Source organism: Vulpes vulpes, chromosome 2 (assembly GCF_048418805.1).
Source record: "Vulpes vulpes isolate BD-2025 chromosome 2, VulVul3, whole genome shotgun sequence".
Classification (NCBI taxonomy): Eukaryota; Metazoa; Chordata; class Mammalia; order Carnivora; family Canidae; genus Vulpes; species Vulpes vulpes.
This window is the reverse complement of record NC_132781.1, coordinates 160599894-160624034: the sequence shown is the minus strand read 5'-3', so window position 1 is coordinate 160624034 and position 24141 is coordinate 160599894. Positions and strand designations below refer to the sequence as shown.

General features: G+C 59.3%; 1 protein-coding gene across 1 annotated transcript in view; it reads left to right on the top strand.

Moving 5' to 3' along the window:
* Window positions 1-19332, top strand: part of PADI4 (peptidyl arginine deiminase 4) — a 30750-nt gene extending 11418 nt beyond the window's left edge. Inside the window, exons 4-16 of the mRNA XM_026011898.2 lie at window positions 743-810; window positions 2182-2299; window positions 4108-4233; window positions 5637-5815; window positions 5942-6045; window positions 7017-7128; window positions 8451-8558; window positions 13759-13913; window positions 14791-14932; window positions 15146-15248; window positions 16368-16435; window positions 17010-17150; window positions 18815-19332. Coding sequence (XP_025867683.2) covers window positions 743-810; window positions 2182-2299; window positions 4108-4233; window positions 5637-5815; window positions 5942-6045; window positions 7017-7128; window positions 8451-8558; window positions 13759-13913; window positions 14791-14932; window positions 15146-15248; window positions 16368-16435; window positions 17010-17150; window positions 18815-19048 — 1658 coding nt within the window. The 3' untranslated portion in view covers window positions 19049-19332. The remainder of the gene's footprint in view (window positions 1-742; window positions 811-2181; window positions 2300-4107; window positions 4234-5636; window positions 5816-5941; window positions 6046-7016; window positions 7129-8450; window positions 8559-13758; window positions 13914-14790; window positions 14933-15145; window positions 15249-16367; window positions 16436-17009; window positions 17151-18814) is intronic.
* Window positions 19333-24141: the final 4809 nt, after the last annotated feature.

The following is a 24141-nucleotide window of genomic DNA, read 5'->3' as shown; positions in this document are numbered from 1 at the left end:
GCCTAAGTTCATGCAGCTGGTTAGTGAAGGGGCCGGGAAATCCAGAGCCCTAGACTCTCTGCGGCTCTGGCCTGACACTAACACATGGCTATGGGTGTGTTTAAAAGGTCATCCAGGTCAGTGTCCTCCCGTGAGCCCCCCACGTCGCTACATATGATGTAGGCACATGGATCTATGTCACTGGAAAGACTGATCACGTGTTCTGATGAGGGCGGGAAGGATTTAGAAACAGATGTGTGCTTTCTCGGTCTTGACATCTGGATAGAGTGGGGTGTGTGTGATTTGGCCCCAGTGCAGCTATAATGCACACAAAGAAGAGCCAGGTGGGGTTGGAGTAACCACTGTATCCCCCACCCCGAGGTCACTGGGGGCTGGTGTTGGGGCCAGAGGCCTGTGAGAGCCTGGCTAGGTGTCCTTGCAGGGGTTTTGCACCAAGCGTCCCATTGGGGTGGCTGGGAATTCTTTCTGGGCCCCTGAAGGTGGCCAGGTGTGTTGGCCTCAGCATTGGCAAAGGAGGAAGGGTGTGGCCAGAAGCTCCAGCTCTGCTGTCCCAGTTGCAGTCAAACGTCTTCCCTGGGGATATGGGGGTGTCCTTGAATTTGTGTCTCCTCTGAAGGGGAGGGAGAGAAGCCATGGGGCAGGTCACCCCCGGGGTGGGGGGGAGGATTACCAGGTGGGACCACGCGGAGTGCCTGCCCTCGTACCCTCACCAACCGTCTCCTCTCACTTGGTGCGATTGCAGAAATCTCCCTGAGCGCGGACATCGCCCGCACGGGCAAAGTGAAGCCTGCCGGAGCCAGGAAGGGCCAGGTACGCTGAGCCACCTGGCCGCCAGGTGCTCCCCTCTCCCCTGGGTTCTCCTCTGGTGCCCCCTGGTGGTGGCCACACGAATGGCCGCCTGTCCCTTGAACAGCAGAAAGGAGAAACCCCAAATTGCCTTTGCCATTTTGCTCTATGTATTTCCCCGTCTCTTTTGCAAAACTAGATTCTCACCGGTTGTGAGTCCCGAGAATGTGTTGTCCCACAAATTCGAAACTACAGAGTCACCCGGTTAATGCACAGCCGAGAAAAACATTTGTAGGCAGTTCTTCACTCGGGTGGGAGGGGGGGAATAAAACTCCCCCACCCCAGGGTTTCTGGGCTCGTGGGAGAGGGTCCCGCGGAGCTGCCCACCAGGAGTGAAGACTAGAGAAAGGGCGACCTGGCAGGGGGCAGAGGAGGGAAGGAGCCACACGGGGGCAGGAGAGTCTGGAGCCAAAAGGCAGAGTAAGTGGGGTGTGCAGAAGCGGGGTGTGCAGGTGGCCTTAACTGGGTGTGCGGAAAAACCTCAGGGTGTCCCTGAAACCCCAAAGCCGCCTGCACGGTTTAATGCTGGTGTGCACTTTAGGAGGACATGGGCCATCAAGAGATGAGGAACCCTCTGTGGGGTCAGCCAAGAGGGGAGGGAGGAATTACGACCTCGGAGTGGAATCCGCGCTTACGTCCCACCCAGAACGCGGTCATTCCCCGGGGCCAGCGCTGTCCTGCAAACCAAGACGTCATCACTAATACATCCCTGCCGGGAGGGGCTGCTTAATTTGCTTTGATCTTTGGACACACAGCAACTGGCTGCTAAGAATAGCACCCACACTTTGGTGAAGGAGTAATTAAGAGTTCACACGAGAGCAACTATTGAGATTAGGATCTTGACATAAATATTTAGCACAGTCCGGTTTGCCAATCCGACAGTTTTTTTGTTTTTTTTTTATGATAGTCATAGAGAGAGAGAGAGGCAGAGACACAGGCAGAGGGAGAAGCAGGCTCCATGCACCAGGAGCCTGATGTGGGGTTCGATCCCGGGTCTCCAGGATTGCGCCCTGGGCCAAAGGCAGGTGCCAAACCGCTGTGCCACCCAGGGATCCCCGGACAGTTTTTTTAAAGCTGCGAAAATCAGTTTTGCAAGACAGCAAAACTTTTTTTTTTTTTTTGAAGTGGATGAATTGTATTTTTGGTGAACTTGTTTAGGATTTTTGGAGCAGGCAAAGACTCTCTTGGGAACCAAAGAATGAGCTGGTGTAGGATCGAGATGTGTAAATGGCACAAGACTATCGAGGTGCTGGGGAAAGGTGGCTGGGCTTCCCCACGAGTTGGAGGGACGCACACGGTTGCTCAAAATGCCCCATCTCTGCTGGGTGTCCACAGAGGACCTGGACCTGGGGCCCCCACGGGCAAGGTGCCATCCTGCTGGTGAACTGTGACAAAGACAAGCCCAAATCTTCCACCATGGACTGCAGGGATGATGAGGTGGTTGACAGCAAAGGTAAGGACCCCCACGCCCAGCCTCCCCCCTGCCCAGAGAGTAAGGAAAATAAAGCTTTGTCTTTTTGTAAAACCCTCTTGTCTACGCAGCCTGAGCTTAGTATCAGGCCTCAGAAATGGGGCTTATAAGAAGCGTGTTCTTATTAGCTTGTTCATTGGGTTTTTCTTTTTAAGATTTTATTTATTTATTCATGAGAGACACAGAGAGAGGCAGAGACACAGGCAGAGGGAGAAGCAGGCTCCCTGTGGGGTGCCCGATGCGGGACTCGATCCTGGGACCCCGGGATTGTGACCTGAGCTGAAGGCATGACCCGTTGAGCCACCCGGTTGCCCCTAGCTTGTCCATTGTATAAGAAGAGTAGACAAGGTCCTGAGAGGGTAGGTGACCCACCCAAGGTCACACAGCAGCCAGAGAAGAGCTGGGACCAGGCCTGAGTCTCCCAACGCCTCTGGGCCCCATGTTCCCATCTGCTGCCCGACCTACATTTCTGCTCTTGAGTCAAACCCTGGGACCTGGGGAATAAATCAAAATGAAAGCCTCACTACTGCCCTGCCCCCTGCTGGACACTGCTCTGACCACCTCAGAATCACTCACTTGAGTACAAGGCTTGGAGGTACGTGTCCTGTCCTCATCCCCATTTTATAGCTGGGGAAACTGAGGCACAGGGAGGGGAAGCAATTTGCTTAAGGTCACACAGCCGGTAAGTCACAAGCTCTGGATCTGGGCCCGGGCACCCGGACCCCTGGCATCCCGACCCAGGTCTGGGGGCACGAGGAGGGTGGCGGGCACAGGGCCTCCGCTGGCACCCCTCTGAGTGTGGCCGGGGTGGAAGACACACTGCCCACCTGCCCTGGAGGAGGGCGCCGAGGGCGTGAGGTTGGCAGGGCCTGCTGCGGGGCCTTCCCGGGGACCTGCCAGGACAGCCCAGGAACAGATGCGTTTTGAGGGTCCGTGCGATCGTGTCCGCCCGCTGCCGAGGGGCAGCGTCTCTGCGGTGCCCGCGCACGGAACAGTCAGAAGGGGCCAGGGCGCCGGCTCCCTTCCCGCGTGTCACCTCCCTCCTCCCTCTGCGTGGGCCCTGCTCCGAGCTCTGTTGACCGACAAGGACTCAGAGGCCGGGGGAGCCAAAGGAGCTCCCAGGCTCATGCACATCCAGGGCCCCAACCTGCGCCTCCAGGTCCCCCAACCCGGTGCCTGCTGCCCGGGGGTGACCGAGGTCCAGCTTTGCTCCGCCCTCGCCTTTGTTGGCCGTTATTCGGGTTGGTCCACTTCCCACTCGGGCCCAGGGCAGAAACCCGGATGGTTCCACAACTCGTCATCAAGCAGCCTGCCATGTGCTCATCATGGTTCTAGGTGCTTCCAAGCTCCACGGGCCGGGGACGGAGCAATAAACAGGATAGTCGTGGCCCCCCCTTCACCGAGCACCTCGGAAGCTCATTCTAGCGCCAGAAGCCCCAAAACGTCATTAGCTTTGATGCCAAAATAAAATCGTCCTTTAAATCCCAGCAGGGGCACAAAGAAAATAAAACCAGGCCAGGGGCACCTGGGGGGCTCTGTCGGTGAAGCATCTGCCTTTGGCTCAGGTCATGATCCCGGGGTCCTGGGTTCGAGCCCCACATCCAGTTCCCTGCTCAGCAGAGAGCCTGCTTCTCCCTCTGCCTCCGCTGCTCCCCCTGCTTGTGCTCTCTCTCAAATAAATAAATTAATTTGATTTAATTAATTAATTAAAAAAGAAAAGAAACCCAGGTGACGGGGTCAAGGGGCATCTGAAGGGAGCAGTGAGAGAGGAGAGGGTCTTCTCGTTCCAGACCTGGAGGACATGTCCCTGGTGACCCTGAGCACCAACACCCCCAGAGACTTCTTCACCAAGCACCAGCTGCTCCTCCATGTGGCCAAATCGGAGATGGACAAAGTCAGGGTGTTCCACGCCAGCCGTGAGTCATCCTTGGCCGTCCCCTCGGTGTCCCCTTCCCACCCCTGGCACAGCCCCTTTGCACCCCCTTCGGTGAATAACTCCCGAGCCCCTGTTACGTAGCTTGTCCTGAGGACCAAGGCCGCGGCAGCGAGCCAGACAGCCATCCCTCCACTCCCTTCTAGAAAGGGAACACAGACGAGATGCAAACACACAGCAAGCCGATGCCTGGTGCTGGTGGCCACCGAGGAGGAAATACGGTCCCTGCCAAGGACGGCTGTAATTGCGTCTGTGTCTTCCTCTCTGCACACGCACGCACACGCACGCACATATGCACACAGGACGCCTGCTTCCAGGGCCTGTTGAATCCAAGCCGACTGCGTACATTCCGTAATAATTTGTCCTCCAGCATCCGCACCTGCTACTGCGTGCCGGCCCTGCTCGGGGGGCTTGGGGCTCGGGGCTCGGGGCGTAGAGCAAAGAGCAGAACAAAGCCCCTGCCCTCGTGTCCCCTTCCTCTGGGTGGTTGAGGGAGACCGAGTGTAAAATAATTACATGAAACATCTAGTGTGTCCGAAGGCGTTAGATGCTGCGCAGAAGCAAGAGGGAAGGGGAGTGTGGATGAGGGGGAGAGTCCGAGGCAGGGTGGGGGGAGTTACGTGAGCGGAGGAGGTGCGGGAACAGCCGCGCAGGCACCCGGCGAAGGGCATTCCAGGCAGAGGGAACCGCGAGTGCAAAGGCCCTGGGGTGGGTGGCACCTGTGGGCCTGAGGGAGGGAGGCAGGGAGGCCAGCGTGCTGGAGAGCAGCACCGGAGCAGGCGGGCGGGCGTTCGGATGGCAGATGAGGGGGAGAAGAAGGGGGACGGGCCAGCTCCGGGAGGCCTGGACGGCTTTGGCTTCCAGTCTGAGGGCCGTGGGGGAGGCCATGCGAGATCCGAGTGACTAGCCTGCTACTGATTTAGTGACAGACCAAGTCTTGGCCTCCGCTGAGGCATCACCTCCTCCGGAAGCCTTCCCCGGCCCTCCGGGGTTCCCCCAATCACAGCACTCACTACCATCTCTGCTGCTCCTCGCTCACCCAGGAGCCTGTGTGCTCCCTGGGGACCAGGACAGTGACCATGTCCCTGGTCTCCCCAGCTGCCAGCTGAGAGCAGGTGCTCAGGAATGAATGAGTGAATGAATGAATGAACCCTGATGCATGTTGGACTTGTACGTATGTGGTCGGGACCGGCTCGGGCGCCCCCCCACCCACATCACTCCATCCCTGGACCCCCAGCCGGAGCGCGACGTCCCAGCTGATGCTCTGGTTTCCTTCCCCTACGGGAGGCTCATTTTGCTGCGACGTGTCGTCGTGACGGTGGTGGCCCTGGGAAGACCTGGCGGCCCCGGGGAGACTAAGACTCGGGCTTCCTTTGTCTCTGCCAGGAGGCAAACAGGTCTCCAGGTACAGGGCGGTCCTAGGGCCAGAGCAGCCCTGTCACCCCCTGGAGCTCCCCGGAGGCCAGCACAGCACAGACTTCTACGTGGAGGGTCTCGCTTTCCCCGACGTCAACTTCCCGGGGCTCATTTCCCTCACCGTCTCCCTGCTGGACACGGCCAACCCGGTAGGCCGAGGGCAGCCCCCAGGGACCCCGAGCCCCGCTAGAGGCCGGGGGTGCGGAGCCCAGCCGGGGAGGAGCAGGTGTCGGGCCCTGGCGGCCGTGGCAGCCCTGCCCTTGCCCTCCTTACAGGAGCTCCCCGAGTCCCTGCTTTTCCAAGATAGTGTGGTCTTCCGGGTGGCCCCCTGGATCATGACCCCCAACACTCAGCCCCCGGAGGAGGTGTACGTGTGCAGGTGAGCGCCTGGGGGCCAGGGGGTGGGGCACAGACACCCCCCCCAGGGGCCCTGGGTTCAACTACAGCCTCCCCCCGGACCCCGAATATCTGCTGTGTAAATGGGGAGAGAGGATCCCTGCTGCAGCATGCCGAGGGGCTCTCTCTGGCCAGTTTGGAATAAAAACGCGGGAAAATTCCTGTTGCTACCATTTCGTCCCCACTTTCCCGCCCTGATGCGGGCTGAGGGCGGCTTTCTCTCCTGAAGGCCCGTGGAGTTTGCTAGACCTGATGGATGAAAACCTTCAGCCCGTGAGCCAGCCTCAGGGCTCAGTGCGGGGCCTCTGCACCTTCTGCACCAGAAACCATTTCAAATGCCTGTTCCTGGCCAACCTCAGAGCTGTGGGGTCTGGGGTCTGGGGCTGGGGCTGGGGCTGGGGCTGGGGTCTGTCTGCCTTGTAACAAGCTGCTCTGGGAGCCTCGGCGTCCACCTTGCCCTCTGAGAGCACCTGTTGAGTATGCTGGGGCCTCGGGGAGGAGCTTCCCATCTACTCTTTCAGTGGCTTCTGGGCAGAAGGGGTGAGGGGCAACCTGGTGGTTACCTGGAGGTCAGGACGCAGCCTGGAAGCCAGCAAGGCCTGGGTTCGAATGCTGGTGCTGCCCCCCACCACCCCGATGGCATGACCTCGAGCACTGACCTCCTCATGGTGGCCTCCTCTGGATGGAAGGGGAACCTGCTGGTCCCCTCGTGGATCGCCGCAAGAGCTCAGTGAGCTGTTTGCTGAGAGCAGAGAGACGAGATGAGCCGGGCCTCTCCATCCAGGCACAGGCATCTCCTGAGCTGCCACCGTGCACCTTGCCCACTCCATCCAGGCCTGAGCTCCTGCTCCAGCCCTGGGGACCCTATAGGGGTCCAGCTTGCCCCATCGGAGCCTGGCCAAGGCCACTGCCCCCAGGATCCAGAGCACTAAGGAGCTTGTCTTCTGCTACTAGGATGCTGGAAAATGTGGACTTCCTGAAATCAGTAACTGCTCTGGCCAAGGAAGCCAAGTGCAAGCTGACCATCCCCTCCAAGGAACAGAGCAACGATGATCGGTGGATGCAGGTACGTGGCCCTGTGGGGCAGGCAGGGGGCCTGAGACACACCAGGGGGCCCGCACTCCTGGGGCTGGGCCTGGCAGCTTGCTGGCCACCTCTCCTCAGATGGGCAGGAAGTGAGGAACCGCTGAGGGTCCTGGCACATGGGGCCTCAGGCAAGTGAACAAACCGGCTTTGGCTGCCAGCCACGGCATGCCTGCCATGGTCACCAAGATGAAAGCCACCTTCCTGCCTGAAAACTCTCAGATGACCCTCCAGAAATGATGCAAACCGGTCCCTCCAGTGGCCCTCCCTCCAAGCTCAGCCATCACACCAGGCCGCTCCCCTGCTCTAGCACTTTCCGTGGTTCCCATCTCCTCCTTCTCAGCCTGCCTCCTGGGCCCCCCCACCCCCAATCTGGCTGCCCCTTGCCTTTTGCCAGCCTGCTGGCCGCACCGCATCCCTATTCTGCTTCCCCCATCATGCCATGAGCTCCCTAAGGACGGAGACTGAGTCTCACTCAGCTCAGCACCCAGCACCGGCATGGGCAGTGGCTGCAGGCGCTGGCAGGCTGAACCCAACCTCCTCACCACTCCCTTGACTTCTTTGCGTTTCCACCCTGCTCCCGCCCCTGTGCCTGGACCCACTGATGGTCCCTCTCTCCATTCCCATCCCCCATAACCAGTCCCGCTTGTACAATCCCAGCTCCAAAGCTTCCCCTCCGGAAGTCTCCCATCCCTCTCCTAAGCCCACAGATAGCACCCTCGCTGCCTTTCCCATCGTCCTGTCTGCATGAAGTTGGGCCGACCTGCATAAGATTGCTGGCAGCACCATTTTTAACCTACAAAACTGGCAATTTCAGGGGGTTCAGCCTAATTGAGATCACATCCGACATCACATCTGTCAGAAAACCGGGTGCATCTCTGAGCCCTCCCCGCTTCTGCCCCCTGGGCAAGGCTGGGTCTGACCTGCCCCCTCTTTGGGGGAGGGCTGCTCTTCCCCCGCCCCCCAGGTCTCAGCGTGCCAGTTCCCATTCTCTGCCTGTCCCAAGCACATCAGGAACCCCTCCTCCCCCTCCTCACACTGGGTGCTAGGTGCCCAGCTCCCTGCGGACAGGGCCTGACGCTCGCTCGCCGGGTCCCCAGCACCTGCAGCACCCGGCCCCAACACTCACCAGGAGTGGGGGTGAGCCCCTTTGGGCACACACAGGATAATAAGCTCTGCTTCCTCAGAGCCCCTTCTCTGGGACCACACACTGCACAGGGATTAGCCCTTGAGCACAGGGGAGGGTGACCGCGTGCAGGCCCCCACCCCACGCCCCTCAGCCCTCTTTCCGCTTGCCCTGCACAGGACGAGATAGAGATCGGCTACATCCAAGCCCCGCACAAGACCCTGCCCGTGGTCTTTGACTCTCCGAGGAACAGGGGCCTGAAGGACTTCCCCATCAAGTGCTTGCTGGTACGTGCTGGGGGGCCGGTGGCTCTGGGGCCCCCTGTCCCAGGCCTCCTTCCTCCCCGGGCTCCGCAGGTTACTTCCTGTATTTTGTCACTGCCGAGATGAAAGTGGGCTCTCCCTTTCCCAAAGTTCCTTCCAGCCATGAGCTCAGCCTGTCCTCAGAATAACCCTGCCAAGGACGTCAGGTCACGCTGGGCCGTCCTTGTCCCACTGAGGAGTGGAAGCTCTATCTTTTGGGGAGGAGGGATCTGGCCCTTGTGGTGGGTCCATCTGGGATATGGGGCGGGTTTGGGGATCAGAGTGGTCATTTCCTAGATGTGAGTCTGCATGTGTGTGGGGGTGGAGTGCGGGGCATGTATCGGTGAGTCATGCCAGACCAGCCCAGCGGGTTCGTGTAGACTCAGCACAGAATTATCATGATAGGGGCAGCCCAGGTGGCTCAGTGGTTTAGGGCCACCTTCGGAGTCCCAGGATCGAGTCCCATGTCGGGCTCCCTGCATGGAGCCTGCTTCTCTCTCTGCCTGTGTCCCTGCCTCTCTCTCGCTCTCTCTCTCTCTCTCTCTGTCTCTCATGAGTAAATAAATAACATCTTAAAAAAAAAAGAGAGAGAGAATCATCATGATAGGAATAGTCACATTGACTGAGCACACTGTGTCAGTCACGATGCCAGGTTCTCTACAAGCAGGGACTCGTTTAATTCGTCCAGCAACCTTTAATCTAGATGCTATCACTAGGCCCATTTTATAGATTAGGAAACTGAGGCTCAGAGAGATACAGTCACTTTCCCAAAGTCACACAAAAGAGGGGAGGAGCTGGCCCTCAAACCAGGCGGCTTGGCCCCGGGAGCGAGCTCCGTTCCCAGGATACCACCAGGTGCACGCTCCAGGTGCCAGGGCAGCGCAGGGGAAAGGAGTGGGGGGTGCAGGGTGCAAGGTTTGCACCGAGGAATGGCTTTCCGGAGAGCACCCTGCGCCCTGGGGAAGGGGAGGCAGCCCTGCCCACACGGGAGGCTTTGAAAGCAAGTCTGAGCTCGACTCCGCACCTTGTCCGAGTCTCACTCGCTCTCCCGCGCTGAGCGGTGCCACACAGATTTCGTTGGGTCCGGGTGTCTCTCTGGCTGGAATCAGGTTCCTCCTGTTTCAGGACCTCGGGGATCAAGGGGCAGCTGCTGCGGGGACTACAGTCCCTCCGGCTGCTTTCAGCCCTGCTCCGCTCAGCGGCCTGTCGCCCGCTTCGCTGTGCTGAGGGTGACAGAGGCCAGAGTCTCTGACATCACAAGCCTAACCGCCAGCGTCACCTCAGCACAGGTGTCCCCACCTTTCCCACACCTGGCCTTGCGCGAGGGGCTGCGATGCTTGCTCAGGCAAGCGCAGCTACGGTTTTCTGACTCGCATCACCCAGGAGGGGAATTGGGGTAAAAGTCAAATTTGTCACCAGACAACGTCGCCATCTGCTCTTCCAAACTCCTCATGGGCCGCTTTGCCTGTTCCTCACCCAGCTCCAACCCCACCTTCCAGGCCGCCTTCCTGTTCTCCGATGTGCCCAACTCCCCTGCACCGGAGCCTCCGCAGGGGCCGTTCCCTCTGCCCACCGTGCTCTTCCCGCTTCACATAAATCTCTGACTTGTTATTTTGCTTTTGTTTTTTCCCCCGCTAGACTGTGAGCAGCATGGGGGGGGGGGAGCAGGGCCAAGGCCACGGTGCCCATCACGCGGACGGCCGTTTAGCACACCGCATGCTCGCAGGGGCTGTTCTTCCCCTAAGAAAAAAATTCAGTAAATTTTTACACCAGCCATGAGTGGAAAACCAGCAGCACTTACCGTGCGCAGAGGGCAACGGTGGAGGTAGACAGAGTGAAAATAATGCCACCGGAGCCACTCCACACGAGGGGGTGCAAGAGCTGAGTAGCCGAGGTTTGCTCCCTGGATGTTAACATGGGTTTTGAGGATGGATTTGCACACTCTGGGCCCTCTATGAGCCCTAAACACTAGAGGAGAGCTCAGGGCGACACGTGTCAGTCTGTGCGGGAAGCTGCACAAGCAGGCGTGAGCAGCCCCTGCACCCGCTGCTGCTGGGGGGCCACTTCGCACGCGGGCCAAGGGCGCACCCCCACTTGCCTTGGGAAATCCAAGCCCGTGGCCTGTGGAGCTGAGCCCCTCTCGTGGCAAAGGCCAAGGCAGCGACTTCTGTGAATTTATCATTCGTTCATCAAATACTCTATGAGCCTGTGCTCCGTGCCCAGCCTCGCTCTGAGCACTTGGGATACATCATGAGCAGCACCAAGGATCCCACCCTCATGGAGGTGACATTGTAGCCCAAGACGACAGACAGTGAACATTAAGTACTGTGAACAAATACATTATATCGTACATTGGAAAGTGGAATCTAATGCTACAGGGAAAAAAAGGAACAGAATCAAGGGGATCCCAGGTGCTGGAGTAGTGGGGGGATTATGCTGCAATTTTATCCTATTTTTTTATTTAAGGATTTTGTTTATTTATTCATGAGACACAGAGAGAGAGGCAGAGACACAGGCAGAGGGAGAAGCAGGCTCCCTGCGGAGATCCCGATGTGGGGCTCGATCCCAGGATCCCAGGGTCATGATCTGAGCCAAAGGTGGCTTGAACAAAGATGTTCAACCACTGAGCCACCCGGGTGCCCCACATGGCAATTTTAAATAGGAAAAGGTCAAGGTAGGTCTCTTTGAGAAGCGGACACTGGAGCAAAAACTCCAAAGAGGTGAGAGAGTCAGCTGCAAGGATGTCTGGGTGAGGAGTGTCTGAGGCGGAAGAAAGCCAGTGCAAAGGCCCTGGGGCAGGAGCAAGCCCGGCAGGATCAGCGAAGAGCGAAGAGCGAGGAGGCCAGAAGGGGTGGAGCAGAGAGAGCAAGAGGAAGGGTGGGATCTTTTTGCCGCACCTGCTGGGAAGGGAGACTGTTCTCAATGATCAGACTGTCGACATTCCAGAAAACGCGGACATCACTCTGAAGGGACGCACTTTTACTGCGAAGGGCCCCAGGGGAACCCCGTGGAGGGACTTTAGTCACATGCACGAGGAAGCCAGTCTCGTTGGAAAGAAGAAGAAGAGGCTCTAAGTGGACACATGGTGGGAGGTGGAACAGAACTGGAGTCGTGGGCAGAGCAGGTCAAGGGCGTTGCGCCGGGCTTCCTTACGAGGTCTGTGTGCGCTCGCTTCCCCACCAACGTCGTGGTGCAGGAGGATGCTTCTCGGGTTGAAATCCAACATTTCTGAGGTGAAAAATACGTCCCCTGGGCTCGGATAAGGCCAGGTGTTGCGTGTTCAGTATCTTGAGATAAAACGAGTTAATTCTTGAAGGAAATGGCATTGAACTTGCATCAAACTCAGCAGCTTCGATTCGGCAAGCCACGGGAGTTCAAAGTGAGGATATCGGAAAATCTGGGGATGGTATCCACGTTTCTGAAAAAGGAACAGTCCACCAGGCTGATGGGTAAGATCCACAGCTACAGAAACAGCAAGATGTCGGAAGGTTTTTCAGACTTACCTGTGATATTTGAAAGATGCAATAAAAGCTGTATCGACTTGGAGGGAAGAATGAAGGCAGGGCGGGAGGAGAGGCTGTCAGAGGTGATGGGGATGGAGTCGGGGGCAGGTCCTGTGGCCACTTGCGGGGCTGTTTGTTTAAACCCTGAGAAACTGGGGGATTGTTGCAGAATCTTAAACGGAGGATTTGACCTGACGGATGTTATAAAAGGGAAGCTCTGGTTTCTTGTTGAGAATGGATGGCAGGGGGGCAGGGGGGCAGGTGGGCAGGGACATGAGGTGCAGGGAGGAGGCAGGAGGCAGGGGGCAGGGACAAGAGGTACAGGGAGGAGGCAGGGGGGCAGGGACAGGAGGTGTAGGGAGGAGGCAGAAGGCAGGGGGGCAGGGACAGGAGGTGCAGGGAGGAGGCAGGGGGCAGGGGGCAGGGGTTGGCAGGGAAGTGCAGACGGGAGACAGATGTGTGGGGTGGTCAGCACGTGTTCCATGTTCCGGGAGACTGGGTGCCAGCACCAGGAGGAAGACAACTATAGAGAATAAAGGATGAGAGAAGAGGCTGGGGCAGGCTGCCCTGTGCACAGGAGCCTGAGACGCAGGACCCGACAGCGTGCAGTGTCCTGAAGGCCAAGCACAGAGAGTGTGTGAGGACATGAGTGTGACCAGCTGACTCCCCTGACGCCGGAGGGCACGGCTCTCAGGGCTCAGCTGTGTGGTCAGGAAGTTTCCAGGGCACAGCGGGCACGGGAGTCGGGCTGGCATGGGTGTCAGAGAGAAAGGGAGAAGTGGGATTGGGAACGATCACCCTTTTGGGGAACGCTGGGGCCAGTGCAGTAGGCAGAATGGTGGCCCTCAAACACAGGCTCGTGCTAGTCCCCAGGACCTGAGGCTTTCCTGTGGCAAAAGGCCCTGGCGGGTGTGACTCAGTTCGGGACCCTGGGATGGGGAGGCGCCCTGAGTTATCTGGCGGGCTCTAACCATCCTGGTGCTCCTTGGAAGACGGAAGACGGAAGACGGAAGACGGAGTGGGAGAAGGGCCGTGTAGACACAGCAAGTACCCTGACCACGAGGGAAGAGGCCACCAGGCGCGGTGACGGCCAGAAGCTGGAAGGGCAGGGAAACAGTCTGCCCTCGGGGCCTCCAGAGGCAACCAGCCTGCCTTGATGTTAGCCCTGGTTTCAGAGCCCAGAGAGAACAAATGTGTGTTGTTTTAAGCCACTAGCTGTGTCACAGCAGCCACAGGAAACTCATAGTGGGGGTGAGAGACGTGTCGCCTGTCTGTTCTTCCCATGAAGATCCACGCGGGACGCCACAGCCACTTGGGGAAGCCGGTTCCAGCCCAGTCGGGAGGGAGCACGGTGCGGTCCAGGAGGCTCGCTGTGTAGACGGCCAGTCCCTCCATCATCTGGCTGTGGGGCCTGAGGAAGCCACCCACCGCTCTGACCAGCCTTCTGTCTGCAGAATGAGGACAAAAATGCTACTTGGCAGATTCACTGTCCCTCCCCAGTTAAGGTTTGCGTCGCCGTGGGCTCGCACCAGGCCCCCACCGCCGCTCCCTCCGCGGCCGGCGAGTCCGCCCGGGTCTGCGCTGCACCAGCTCCGGCCACGGCGAGCCTTCCTGCGGCTGGGAGGCCCGAACTCACGCGGGGACCCGCTCTCCACGCCTGGCATGCGCTTCTCCCATCGCAGGGGCCAGATTTTGGCTACGTGACTCGAGGGCCCGAGACTGGAGAGGTTACTACCTTCGACTCCTTTGGAAACCTGGAAGTGAGCCCCCCGGTCACGGTCGGGAGGAAGAAGTACCCTCTGGGCAGGATCCTCATTGGGACCGGCGGCTACCCCAGGTGAGGAGGGCAGGGTGGAGAGGGCCGGACCTGGGGGCCCCAGGAAAGGAGGGGAGGGGCGGAGAGGGCCGGACCCGGGGGCCCCAGGTGAGGAGGGGAGGGCTGGCTCTGCCGGTGCGGGGAAGGAAGGCAGCCGTGAGCAAGAGGGACAAGGCCTTGCTGCTGTTCTAGTGGGCAAGACACAATGTTAGACAAATAAGATCATTTCAAATAGTGAAGAAAGCAAAAAGAGGGGCAGAGGAAGAGTGGGAACTGTTAGGGTGACTAGGGAGGGGCTCACTGAGAGGGCAGCCCTGGAGCTAAGGCCCGATGACAAGGACAGGGCTGTGTGGGATCTGGGGTGGAGGGTTCCTGGTGGATGAAAGAGCACGTGCAAAGGCCCTGCGGCAGGACTGGGTGTTCAAGAAGGCAGAGTGGCCGGAACAGATTGCATGATGGGGAGCAGAGGGCTAGACTGGGAAGGACCGTGGAGACAGAGCCAGGAGACTGAAGCCCGTGGAAGTGGAGGAATGGTCCCCGGTCTTCACCACCAAGGAGGGATTTACCCACTCGGCTGGGGCCGGCTCTCCACATCCACCCGGGTAATATGGGCCAGCCTCAGGCTTACCCCAACAGCAGCATCTGGGCCGAGTCAGTGAGCAGTGTGTTCTGAGGCTAAGCTCTGGTCTTACTGTGCCGACTTGGTGCCTCAGTTTCCCCCCTCCAACAAACTGGTAAATTCCTCCCGTTTGGAGGATGGTGTAAAGGAGTCCAGGCCTCTGAATCCCTTTCCTTGCTGAAGGGGGGAGGCTTGACGTGCCTGCCAGTCCTCCATGTCCCTCAGAGGCGCCCCTGCTGCCCCCGCCCCCGTGACACCCCCTCTGTCCTGTGCGGGCAGCAAGGAGAGCCAGGAGATGCACCAGGCCGTGCAGGACTTCCTCAGCGCCCAGCAGGTGCAGGCGCCCGTGAAGCTCTACTCCGACTGGCTGTTTGTGGGCCACGTGGACGAGTTCCTGAGCTTCGTGCCCGCGCCCAAGAAGGTGCAGTCCCGGGGGGCTCCCTGAAGGAAGCCCCATGCTTCCTCCCCGGGCCCCCAAGCCTCGCTCTGCCGACTCCCCCGGGAGGCCTGCCCGGCCCCGTACAGCCGCCTGGCCTTCCCTCACACCAGGAGGGGGCCCCCCTGGGTCGGAGCCCATGCTTTGGGGAGCCCCCGGGGGCACAGCTGACCTCTGCCCCCGTGTTCCTGCCTCCAGGGCTTCCGGCTGCTGCTGGCCAGCCCCCGGGCCTGCTACGCACTGCTGGAGGAGCAGCTCAAGGGGGGCCACGGGGAGGCTGCGCTCTTTGAAGGCATCAAGAGTAAGCTGGCTCTGCCCCCCGCATCGGGCTCCGTTCTCCACCGTCGCTGGGTCCCCACTAGGGGATGGCGGCGAGTGGGCGGTGGCTGTCCCCTGAGCACCTGCTGTGCGCCAGGCTCCGCGTGACCCCCGGCCGAGTAGCTCCCCACCCTCGCCGTTGGGGCTCAGGTCTCGGGGAAGTGACTCAAGTAAATGACAACAGCTCAGGGGGCCTTGCGGGAAGAGGGGTGGCGGGTCCCTGGGAGGAGTCCAAGGGAGGCTTCCTGGAGGAGGCAACAGACCGGGCGAGCGGGAGCATGAGTGAGGAGGAGGTCGCCCAACGGGGCGCTGGGACAAGAGGAGGAGGAGACACATCTCAGGCAGAGGGAACAGGGAATGCAAAGGCTCAGAGGCAGGAGAGAGCAAAATAAAGTGTCTGAGGACCCAAACGAAGTCCAGTCTGGCTCAAATGCTGAAGGAGTGAATGAATGAATGAGTGAGCGAGTACATGAACCAGTGAATGAAAGTTCTGTCCGTCCGGAGCACAGAAGGAAATCTTGACGTCCGCAGGCGTGCGCTGGCTCAGAGGTTGGTGAGTCTCCACCGCCGAGAGGTTTTACCAAGTATCTGCAGGGCGTCGTGTGATATCAGGGACCCGTTAGACCCCCGTCTTCCTCTCGGAGATGGGATCCCTTTGTAGGTAATTTAAGGGACTGAAACATTTTTTTATTTTTTAAAAAATTGTATTTATTTATTTGACAGAGAGAGGGAAAGAGAAAGAGCGAGCACAGGCAGGGGGAGCAGCAGAGGCAGAGGGAGAAGCAGGCCCCCCGCTGAGCAGGGAGCCCGACGCGGGACTCGATCCCAGGACCCCGGGATCAGGACCTGAGCCGAAGGCCGACGCTCAACCACTGAGCCACCCAGGGGCCCCAAGAAAAATGCTTTTAAGGAGAACTTACGCTCTTGAAATATTTTATTAAAGGCATTCGCCTCCTAGATGCTCCCAGCGAACCTGTGCGTTAGGAATTACAGCCGCCGCCTTTTTATAGCTGGGAAGGCCGAGGCCCCGCCGGGCCCACCAGGAGGGGGGACCTCGGCCTCTGAACTCATAGGCATTCTTTTTCCTTTTTTTCCATGACAGAAAAAAACCAGAAAATAAAGGACATCCTGTCAGACAAGAAACTGAGAGACCAGAATTCCTACGTGGAGGTACCAGCCTGGGAGGCAGGGGACGCACAGCCCGGGCGGACGGGCGCGGGGCGGGTGCCTTCACCTGGGCGCCCAACGCAGAGCCTTCCCCTTCCGCCGGCTGCGTGTCGGCGGGGTGGTGAACGGATTTGGGATTTGGGCAGCCGTGCGTGGGACCGACAGATGCTAGTCACCACCGTGGGAACACGCGCGAAGGATGCGTGGGAAAGGGGGGATGGGAGGCCTGGAAAGCCGGAGCCCCGGGAAGACGGGTGCAAGTCTCAGAAGTGGAGGAACAGGCAGGAGAGAGGCCGAATGCTAGAGGGACACGGGGTGGCCAGGAGCACGGGGACAGGTGGGCAGAAGAAAGAGGCGGGGGGGCTGGAGCAGAGCAGAGCCAGGGAAGGAGGGAAGCGAAGGAGGTGCCATCGCTGCCTTGCCCACGCTGTCCCTGTGTCCTCCCCACCATGGTCCCCAACCCCCAGGGGCGCCCTGCTGTGCCCCATCACCCCCACCGGCCCTCCACCCCCTCATCGCCTGGCCCCTGCCCGAGTTGGCCCCACCACGCTCCCCCTGCGCCCCCCCCCCCCCCCAGAAATGCATCGACTGGAACCGGGAGGTGCTGAAGCGGGAGCTGGGCCTGAGCGAGCGGGACATCGTGGACATCCCCCAGCTCTTCAAGCTTCAGGAGGAGGACAGTGGGATCCTCAAGGCCGAAGCCTATTTTCCAAACATGGTGAGGAGGTGGGCTCCGGGGTGGGCCCAGGGCCTTAAGTCAGGGACCCGGGGTGCGGATCCAGGCGGCCTGGGCATCTCACAGCCGCCCTGGGAGCCCCAGACTCTCATGGGTCTCCCTCATAGATGAGGCCCAGAGAGGTCGGGTCTCCGGCACAGGAACGCACAGCTGGTAAAATGGGATTTAGAGCTGGAACCCGAAGCCAGGGTCTGGCTGCAGAGCCCACGCCGTCACCACCGGGGCTCTTCCCCGCACGGGCTGCGGTGGGGGTGCGGTGGGCAGAGCAAGCCACTACCAGGGTGCTCTCGGGTTGCGTTTGGAAGGGATAAGGGTGGGCGCAGCACTGCAGACTGGGTGCTCCGGGGAGGCCCCTCTGAGGGCAGGAAGCCAGCGCTGCCGGGCTGGGCAGATTCTCTCCTCTGAAGGGCAGACTTGAGGGGACTCCCGCCTTACCAAGGACCTTACACTGTGACCCCCTCCCACCAGCACCATCTCAAAGCCGCCTGTTGTATTTTTACTGTCCCTGTGCCCTTCCTCGGTCTCCACCAAGGATACCGGAGGGCCAGGCGGCAACCTCACCCAGTTCTCCGGGGGCCCCTCGGCTCCCCTCTACTGCGGGGGCTGGAGGTCACAAGTCAGGGGCAGCGGGGAGCCCCTGGCACAGTGGATGTCAAACTGGTTCCCCCCGGCTCACTGGGGTTCAAAGACGGTGCCTCAAAACCCAGTGGTTTGGATTTTCTCTGTTTTAGGCATCAAGGTACTGCAGGAGATTTTGTTTAGATTTTGTTTAGAAGAAGAGGGTCTGTGGTTAAAGCAAGGCAGGAGGGGGCCCTTGAACAAAATTCCTTGGCCCCAAGCATTAGGTTGCATCGCGTGAGCCCAGCCGGGGTTCCCAGGCAAGAAAGGCCGACGCTGGCAGCCAGGGGATGGGGCATCGTGAACGAAGGCGTGGGTGCCACTCGGTGCCTTGACTGCGGGCTCTGCAGGGGGCCTGAGCCTGGCTCAGCCCCAGGGACCCCCGGCGGGAGGTGCGGGTGTGGACGTGGAACCAACAGAGAGATTCAGGGAGTGAGACACTTGGCCAGCAGGGGCTGGTCTGAGCCGTGACAACGACTCCTGAGCCCGGGAGACTGACTCTGCACCTGCTCCAGGAGCGTGACAGCTCGTTGTCCCAGCAACGTAACTGCATTTAGGCTCCTGTTGCTGGTGAGGCTCAGAGAGGCCAAGTGACTTGCCTAAGGTCACGCAGCTATTGAGTAGCCGGGTTGGCCTGCAGCCAAAATCCTCTTCCTTTCACCTCCCGGGATAAGGGAGGAAACAGCTATTTACATAAGTGTTAGGTAATACACGGGGAGCACTAACTGCCGGGGTTCGGGGACTCACCGGCGGCTTCACAGAGGGGGCGCCCCTGGAGCTGGGCCTCGAGTCACACAGAGTTTGCCAGAAGGTGGCAGATGGGGAAGGAGAGTGTAGCGTTCATAACACGGGCCCCGGAGTCGATAGACTTGGGTGGTCTGAGTCCGCCCACTTTACCTGTCTGGGCCTCCGTTTCCCCATCTGTGAAGTGGGGCTGCTATTTCTGAAGATCAGAAGAAAAAGGGGACACATGGGTGGTGATGCAGGCTGCTGCCCTGAGCTGGGAAACCCCCCCCACCTCCTTGCAGGTGAACATGCTGGTGCTGGGGAAGCACCTGGGCATCCCCAAGCCCTTCGGGCCCATCATCAACGGCCAGTGCTGCCTGGAGGAGAAGGTGCGGTCCCTGCTGGAGCCACTGGGCCTGCACTGCACCTTCATCGACGACTTCTACGCCTACCACGTGCGGCATGGGGAGGTCCACTGCGGCACCAACGTGCGCCGGCAGCCCTTCTCCTTCAAGTGGTGGAACATGGTGCCCTGAGCCCGCCTCTACCCGCCACCCCGGAGTCCTTGCCCTCCCGAAGCTCCTGAAGCTCCCGGCCAGACGCTCTGGTCCCCTGCAGTGTGGCATTGCAAGAGCGCCTGGGCACAGGCTGGCTCCCTGGCTGTAGCCACCCTCCCTGCAGCAGTTTGCCCCCTTCCGCTGTGCCCTGGCCTCTGGGGAACCCCCTTCTGAGGACCCCAAGATAGTCCTGGCCTTGCAAACTCGTTTCTGCTGTGTGACGCCCCAATAAAGTTTTATAATCTCTTTGTAAGTGAGGTCAAGCCAGTGTCGCCATCCTTTGTGCATTCGCTCGTTGTCACCGTCAGACTGAATGTCAATGTCACAGGCTCGAAGGTGCTGTGGGGCACGTGGAAGGTCAGCGTGACCACGCGTGGCTTTCTCTCCCCGGCCTATCCTTGGTCTGTGATGTCTTCTGTGACCAGAGCCCAGCTGATTCTAAGCTCCCACAGAGCACTTGATGGGGCAGGGGTGGGAGTGGGGGGTGAGGGGAGGGCTGAGCTCCCCCTCCAGCCCCGGGGACGCAGCACATCCCTCCTGCAAAGTGCATTGAAGTCCGTTTCCAAGCAGGCAGCTGCATGAACATCCTGAGGCTTACGGATGCCCGTTTGATGGTTCGCTGTCATGTAGACGTGTCAAGGACGCACCTGTGCTGTGTGCTTCGTGATAAGGAGAATTATAGGAAGTGCACTGGGTTCCGAGCACATGGGCAGGAAGAGCGGCAGGGACAGTCCTGTGGGCCTTGGACTGGTCGGAGACCCCAAAGGGACGCGCATAAAGTTCCCAGGACAAGGGTGGGGCCAGGGGTTGCACTCCTGTTCACGCTGTCCTTTGAGACAAAGGCAACAGACGCCTGGAGCAAGAACCCGAGGGGAGCGTGAGGATCGTGAAATCCATCCAGGGAGCAGCGAATTCTCTGTGTCCCTCACACTTGTTGCCTTTCCAGCCCGGTGAAGGGCCCGGTGTGACGCTGTCCCCAGGCTTTGCGGAAGGAAGTCCCTCACTCCCTCTGTGACCTTTATGTTTCCTTTCATGGCCCTGACATGGGGACTTAGGTTCCTCTGCAGAAAACAAAATCTGATGCATCTGGTGCCTGGAGATTTTAAAAAATCAAGGCCAGATCTTGGCTGCATAGAGCCTGAGATGCTCAGAAAACACCCGGAGATACTGGTATCATGTGGTCGTTGGAGAACGTACGATGGTGGAAAAGGTGGACATCCAACCCCTCCACCCTCGCACCACACAGAAAGGGATCCCAGAAAACCTGGCTCGAACTGTGCTTCTCTGAGGAGAATCCGCTGCTTCGCCTCCCAAATTGCCAGGCAAAGGATACACGAGTGGGTTTTGCGGACCAGCAAGGGGCCTGTGCCCAGGAGGTCATCCCCAGACCTGACCGACGGGCTCAGCAGACAAAAGCTAAAGGTTTGGCCGGGTTGTGGGGCTGCAGAAGGACCCAGGGACGGGCTGGTGACTGAGGCAGCCTTGGCACCACGACACACGTGGGAGCATCTGCCAAGGGCCAGGCCCAGGGGAGGGAAAGCACCGGCTGAGTCCTGCCAGCCCCTCGGAGCACCGAGCCATCCGAGGACAGCGCCTGGGAAGCTAGAACTTTCCAGCTGCCTCCCGTCCCTTCGCCAGCGGCCACAGGCTACTTTCCCGAGGCTGCCGTATGTGACAGGTTACCGCCAACTGGGGTTCGTAACACAAGAGACATGGATCCACCCAGCTCTGGAGGCCAGAAGCCCCAAATCAGTGTCCGCGGGCTGAGATCAAGGGGGGGGGCAGGGCTGTGGCCCCCCCAGGGGCTCCTGGAGGAGTCCATTCCTCATCTCTTCCAGCTCCTGGTGGCCGCGGCTTCCAGAACCCTCCTGTGCTCACCTTGCCTTCCTCTATGAGGCAAATCTCCCTCTGCTGCTTCACAAAGACACTCGTCCCTGCTTTTAGGACCCACCCAGAAAAGCCAGGATAATCTGCCCATTTCAAGGACTCGTGGTCACATGTGCAAAGACTGCCTGTACGAGGTGGCACAGGTTCCAGGGATTAGGACCTGACATCTCATGGGCCGGGGCCGTTAGTCCACGTGCCACAGGTCAGGAGCCCCCCCGGTCCAGCTGCGGCAGGCGGAAGGGGCAGAGAGAAGCCGAGCATCCCTTCTCCACAGCCTGAAGCGTTGCACCTGCATTAAGCTCTAATGATCAGGGCACCTGGGGGGGCTCAGTGGTTGAGCGTCTGCCTTTGGCTCAGGTCGTGATCTCGGGGTCCTGGGATCGAGTCCCGCATTGGCAGGGAGCCCACTCCTCCCTCTGCCTCTCTCTCTCTGTGTCCATCATGAATAAATACATAAAATCTTTAAAAAAATAATAAACCCTAATGGCAAAGGGACAAAACTCAACTTTTTAAAAATTAAGATATAGGGGTGCCTGGGTGTCACAGTCGGTTAAGCACCAACTCTTGGTTTTGGTTCAGGTTGTGATCTGAGGGTCATGAGATCAGATCAGGCCCCGCCTGGGGCTCTGCGCTGAGTGCGGAGTCAGCTTGGGATTGTCTCTCCCTCTCCCTCTGCCCTTCCCTCTGCTTTCTCTCTTGAAAATAAATAAATAAATAAATAACTCGATAAATCAATCAATCAAGACTGAGCTATAATGGACACGTAACACTGGACGAGGTTAAGAAGTACAGCGTTGATCTGATCCACTTACACACAATAGGATCACCACATGGTGGTGGCTAACACCTCTGCACGCCACATAATTATCCTGTCTTCTGTTGGGGGGCGGTGCGGGGCAGATTTAATTTTATAAAACCAAGTGGGAGGTTTTCTTTTGTGTGCAGTTTGACTTTTGAACCTCGGAGTTGAAATTATCTGGTCACTGTTTTGTGTCTGGTTCCCAGAAACTGATGCGGGGAGGGGGAGGTGTGCCCGCAGGTGGGGGATGGGGCGGGGAGGTGGGGGAGAAGCAGGAGACAATGAGCTGTGTGGTGGCTACAATGGTTCTGGGTGACCCGGGGGATGCCCTGGTGCTGGGATAAACCCTTGAAGTTGTCCTGAATTAAGATAAACAGCCTGCCCTTGTCCTCCCCTCCCCCCACGTTGGAGGAAGCTGCCCCCAGAGGGGGGGACGCGGCCTTGGGAACTGGCACGGTGGACAATTCCAGGAGGGGGGCCCTGCAGCAGCTGGGGGAATGAGGGATGCCTGCGTCCCGAAGGGGGTCAGGTGGTGCACCATAGCATCCCCCACAGTGACCTGAAGTGACCGTGGGACCCGGTGACCGGGGAGTGAGCTTCGTGGAGGAGCTGAGGGGGACTGTGTACACTGAGTAAGCATGCAGGGAGCTGTGGGAGTCTAAGCAAACTTGCCTCGGGGTCACAAAGCCCTTGGTTTGCTTGGAGAGCCCCATGGAAGCCCACTGGGTTATCTTTTTGAGGGGAATGGGGGTCATGTAGTCATTTGCACAAGAATTTATTGAGCATCTCCTACGTCCGGGACCCTTTTGTGGGTGCTGGGGATTCAGTGATGAACAGGAAGCCCCCTGGAGGGGGAGCAAGACCCACTCTAGATCTCCCCAAGTCCTTCCCAGGCCCAAAGGGGTCTCCGTCCCCCAAGTTGAGAGTGCTCTGCACCCCCACACACGCCCCGCTCAGAACCCTGGCACAAGGCAGGGTGGTCCAAGGTCAGGGGGACAGAGCTCCCAGACTGGCTCCAGAAGCCAGAGCCCAGGGCTCAGCACCCACCCCCCCCCCCCAGCCCGGCCATCCCCTCCCTCCAGCCCACCTCCTCCGGCTTGTGTGTGAGCAGCCAGGCAGGCCGGTGGGCGGCCGTGGGCGAGAGCACACTCGGGCTGAGCGCCTCCTCCCTGTTGAATCTTTGCCACTTTCAGCCCAACCAGGAGGGCTTTTAGGGTCTTCCTGGCCCACCCACTGTCTCCAAGATAAGGCCCTAAATAAAGCCGCCCCTGACAGTTAAATGTTGCGCGTTTAACGCTTCCAAGGAGGGATATTTCTACTTTCAGTCCCGAACTTAACAAGCCTGGCGGACGCAGCGGACTTTACTCAGGACCCAACTCACGCCCCTGTGCCGTGTTACACACCAGACACCCATCACAGCGCTGCGCGTCAGGGCCAAAGCCTGAAGACCAACGTGCCTACCTGCAACGGTCCGGCTCTGCTGGGAGGACCCTGCAGCCTTGAAGAGGGATGAGGATGCTCTTCACATGCTGCCAGGAAGGCCTCTCTCCGGGTCGCACCATGAAGTGCAGACAGCGAGACACGGACCCTGGGCAGCGTGCGCTGCCACGCACATAAAGATAAGGAGGAGGGGAGGGCATGCACACGCGTTTGCTGGTCATGCGTGACATTTCTATGGACAGACACGGATGCCGCTGGCTGCCTCCATCAGGAACTGGGCAGGTGACAGCAGGGGGGATGCTGTTGCAAGCCCCCTTTGAACTTGGGACCCTGTGAATGTGCTTATTTCAAAAACAACCATAAACCTTCACTTTTAAACCATAAAATGAACACTGCTTTAAAGTTCGCTGCTGGGGTGCCTGGACAGGGGGGTGGGTGCTCAGCCTGTCAAGTATCTGCTCAGGCCATGGTCCCAGGGTCCCGGGATCGAGTCCCACATTGGGCTCCCTGCATGGAGCCTGCTTCTCCCTCTGTCTGTGTCTCTCTCATGAATAAATAAATAAATATTTTAAAAAAAATAAAGTTAGCTGGGGAGTCCCTTGGGCGGGAGCAGTTCTCCTTTCTCTGCCCAGTGTGCTCAGGGAAGATGGGAGGCAGCTGGTGAGCCAACCAGGCTCTGCAGGGGCTCCCCTGCTCACTGGCTCTTCCAACACTTGCCATGCTCTGTCTGGGAGCGGAGGCCACCACTGTGGACAAGGCGTGCCCCCTAATCACCTGAGGATGGGACCCCAGGCCTGGCGGGCCCCGGAGTCTATGATGTTGACGAGCGCCCTGATCATTTCTGCAACCGCCCCGCGTTGAGAACCCCGGGCCCAGCCCTTCGCCCGGCTCACCTCCTCAGTTTCCAGGAAGCACACGCCCTAGAACTGAGGCCCCAGGGCCCCGA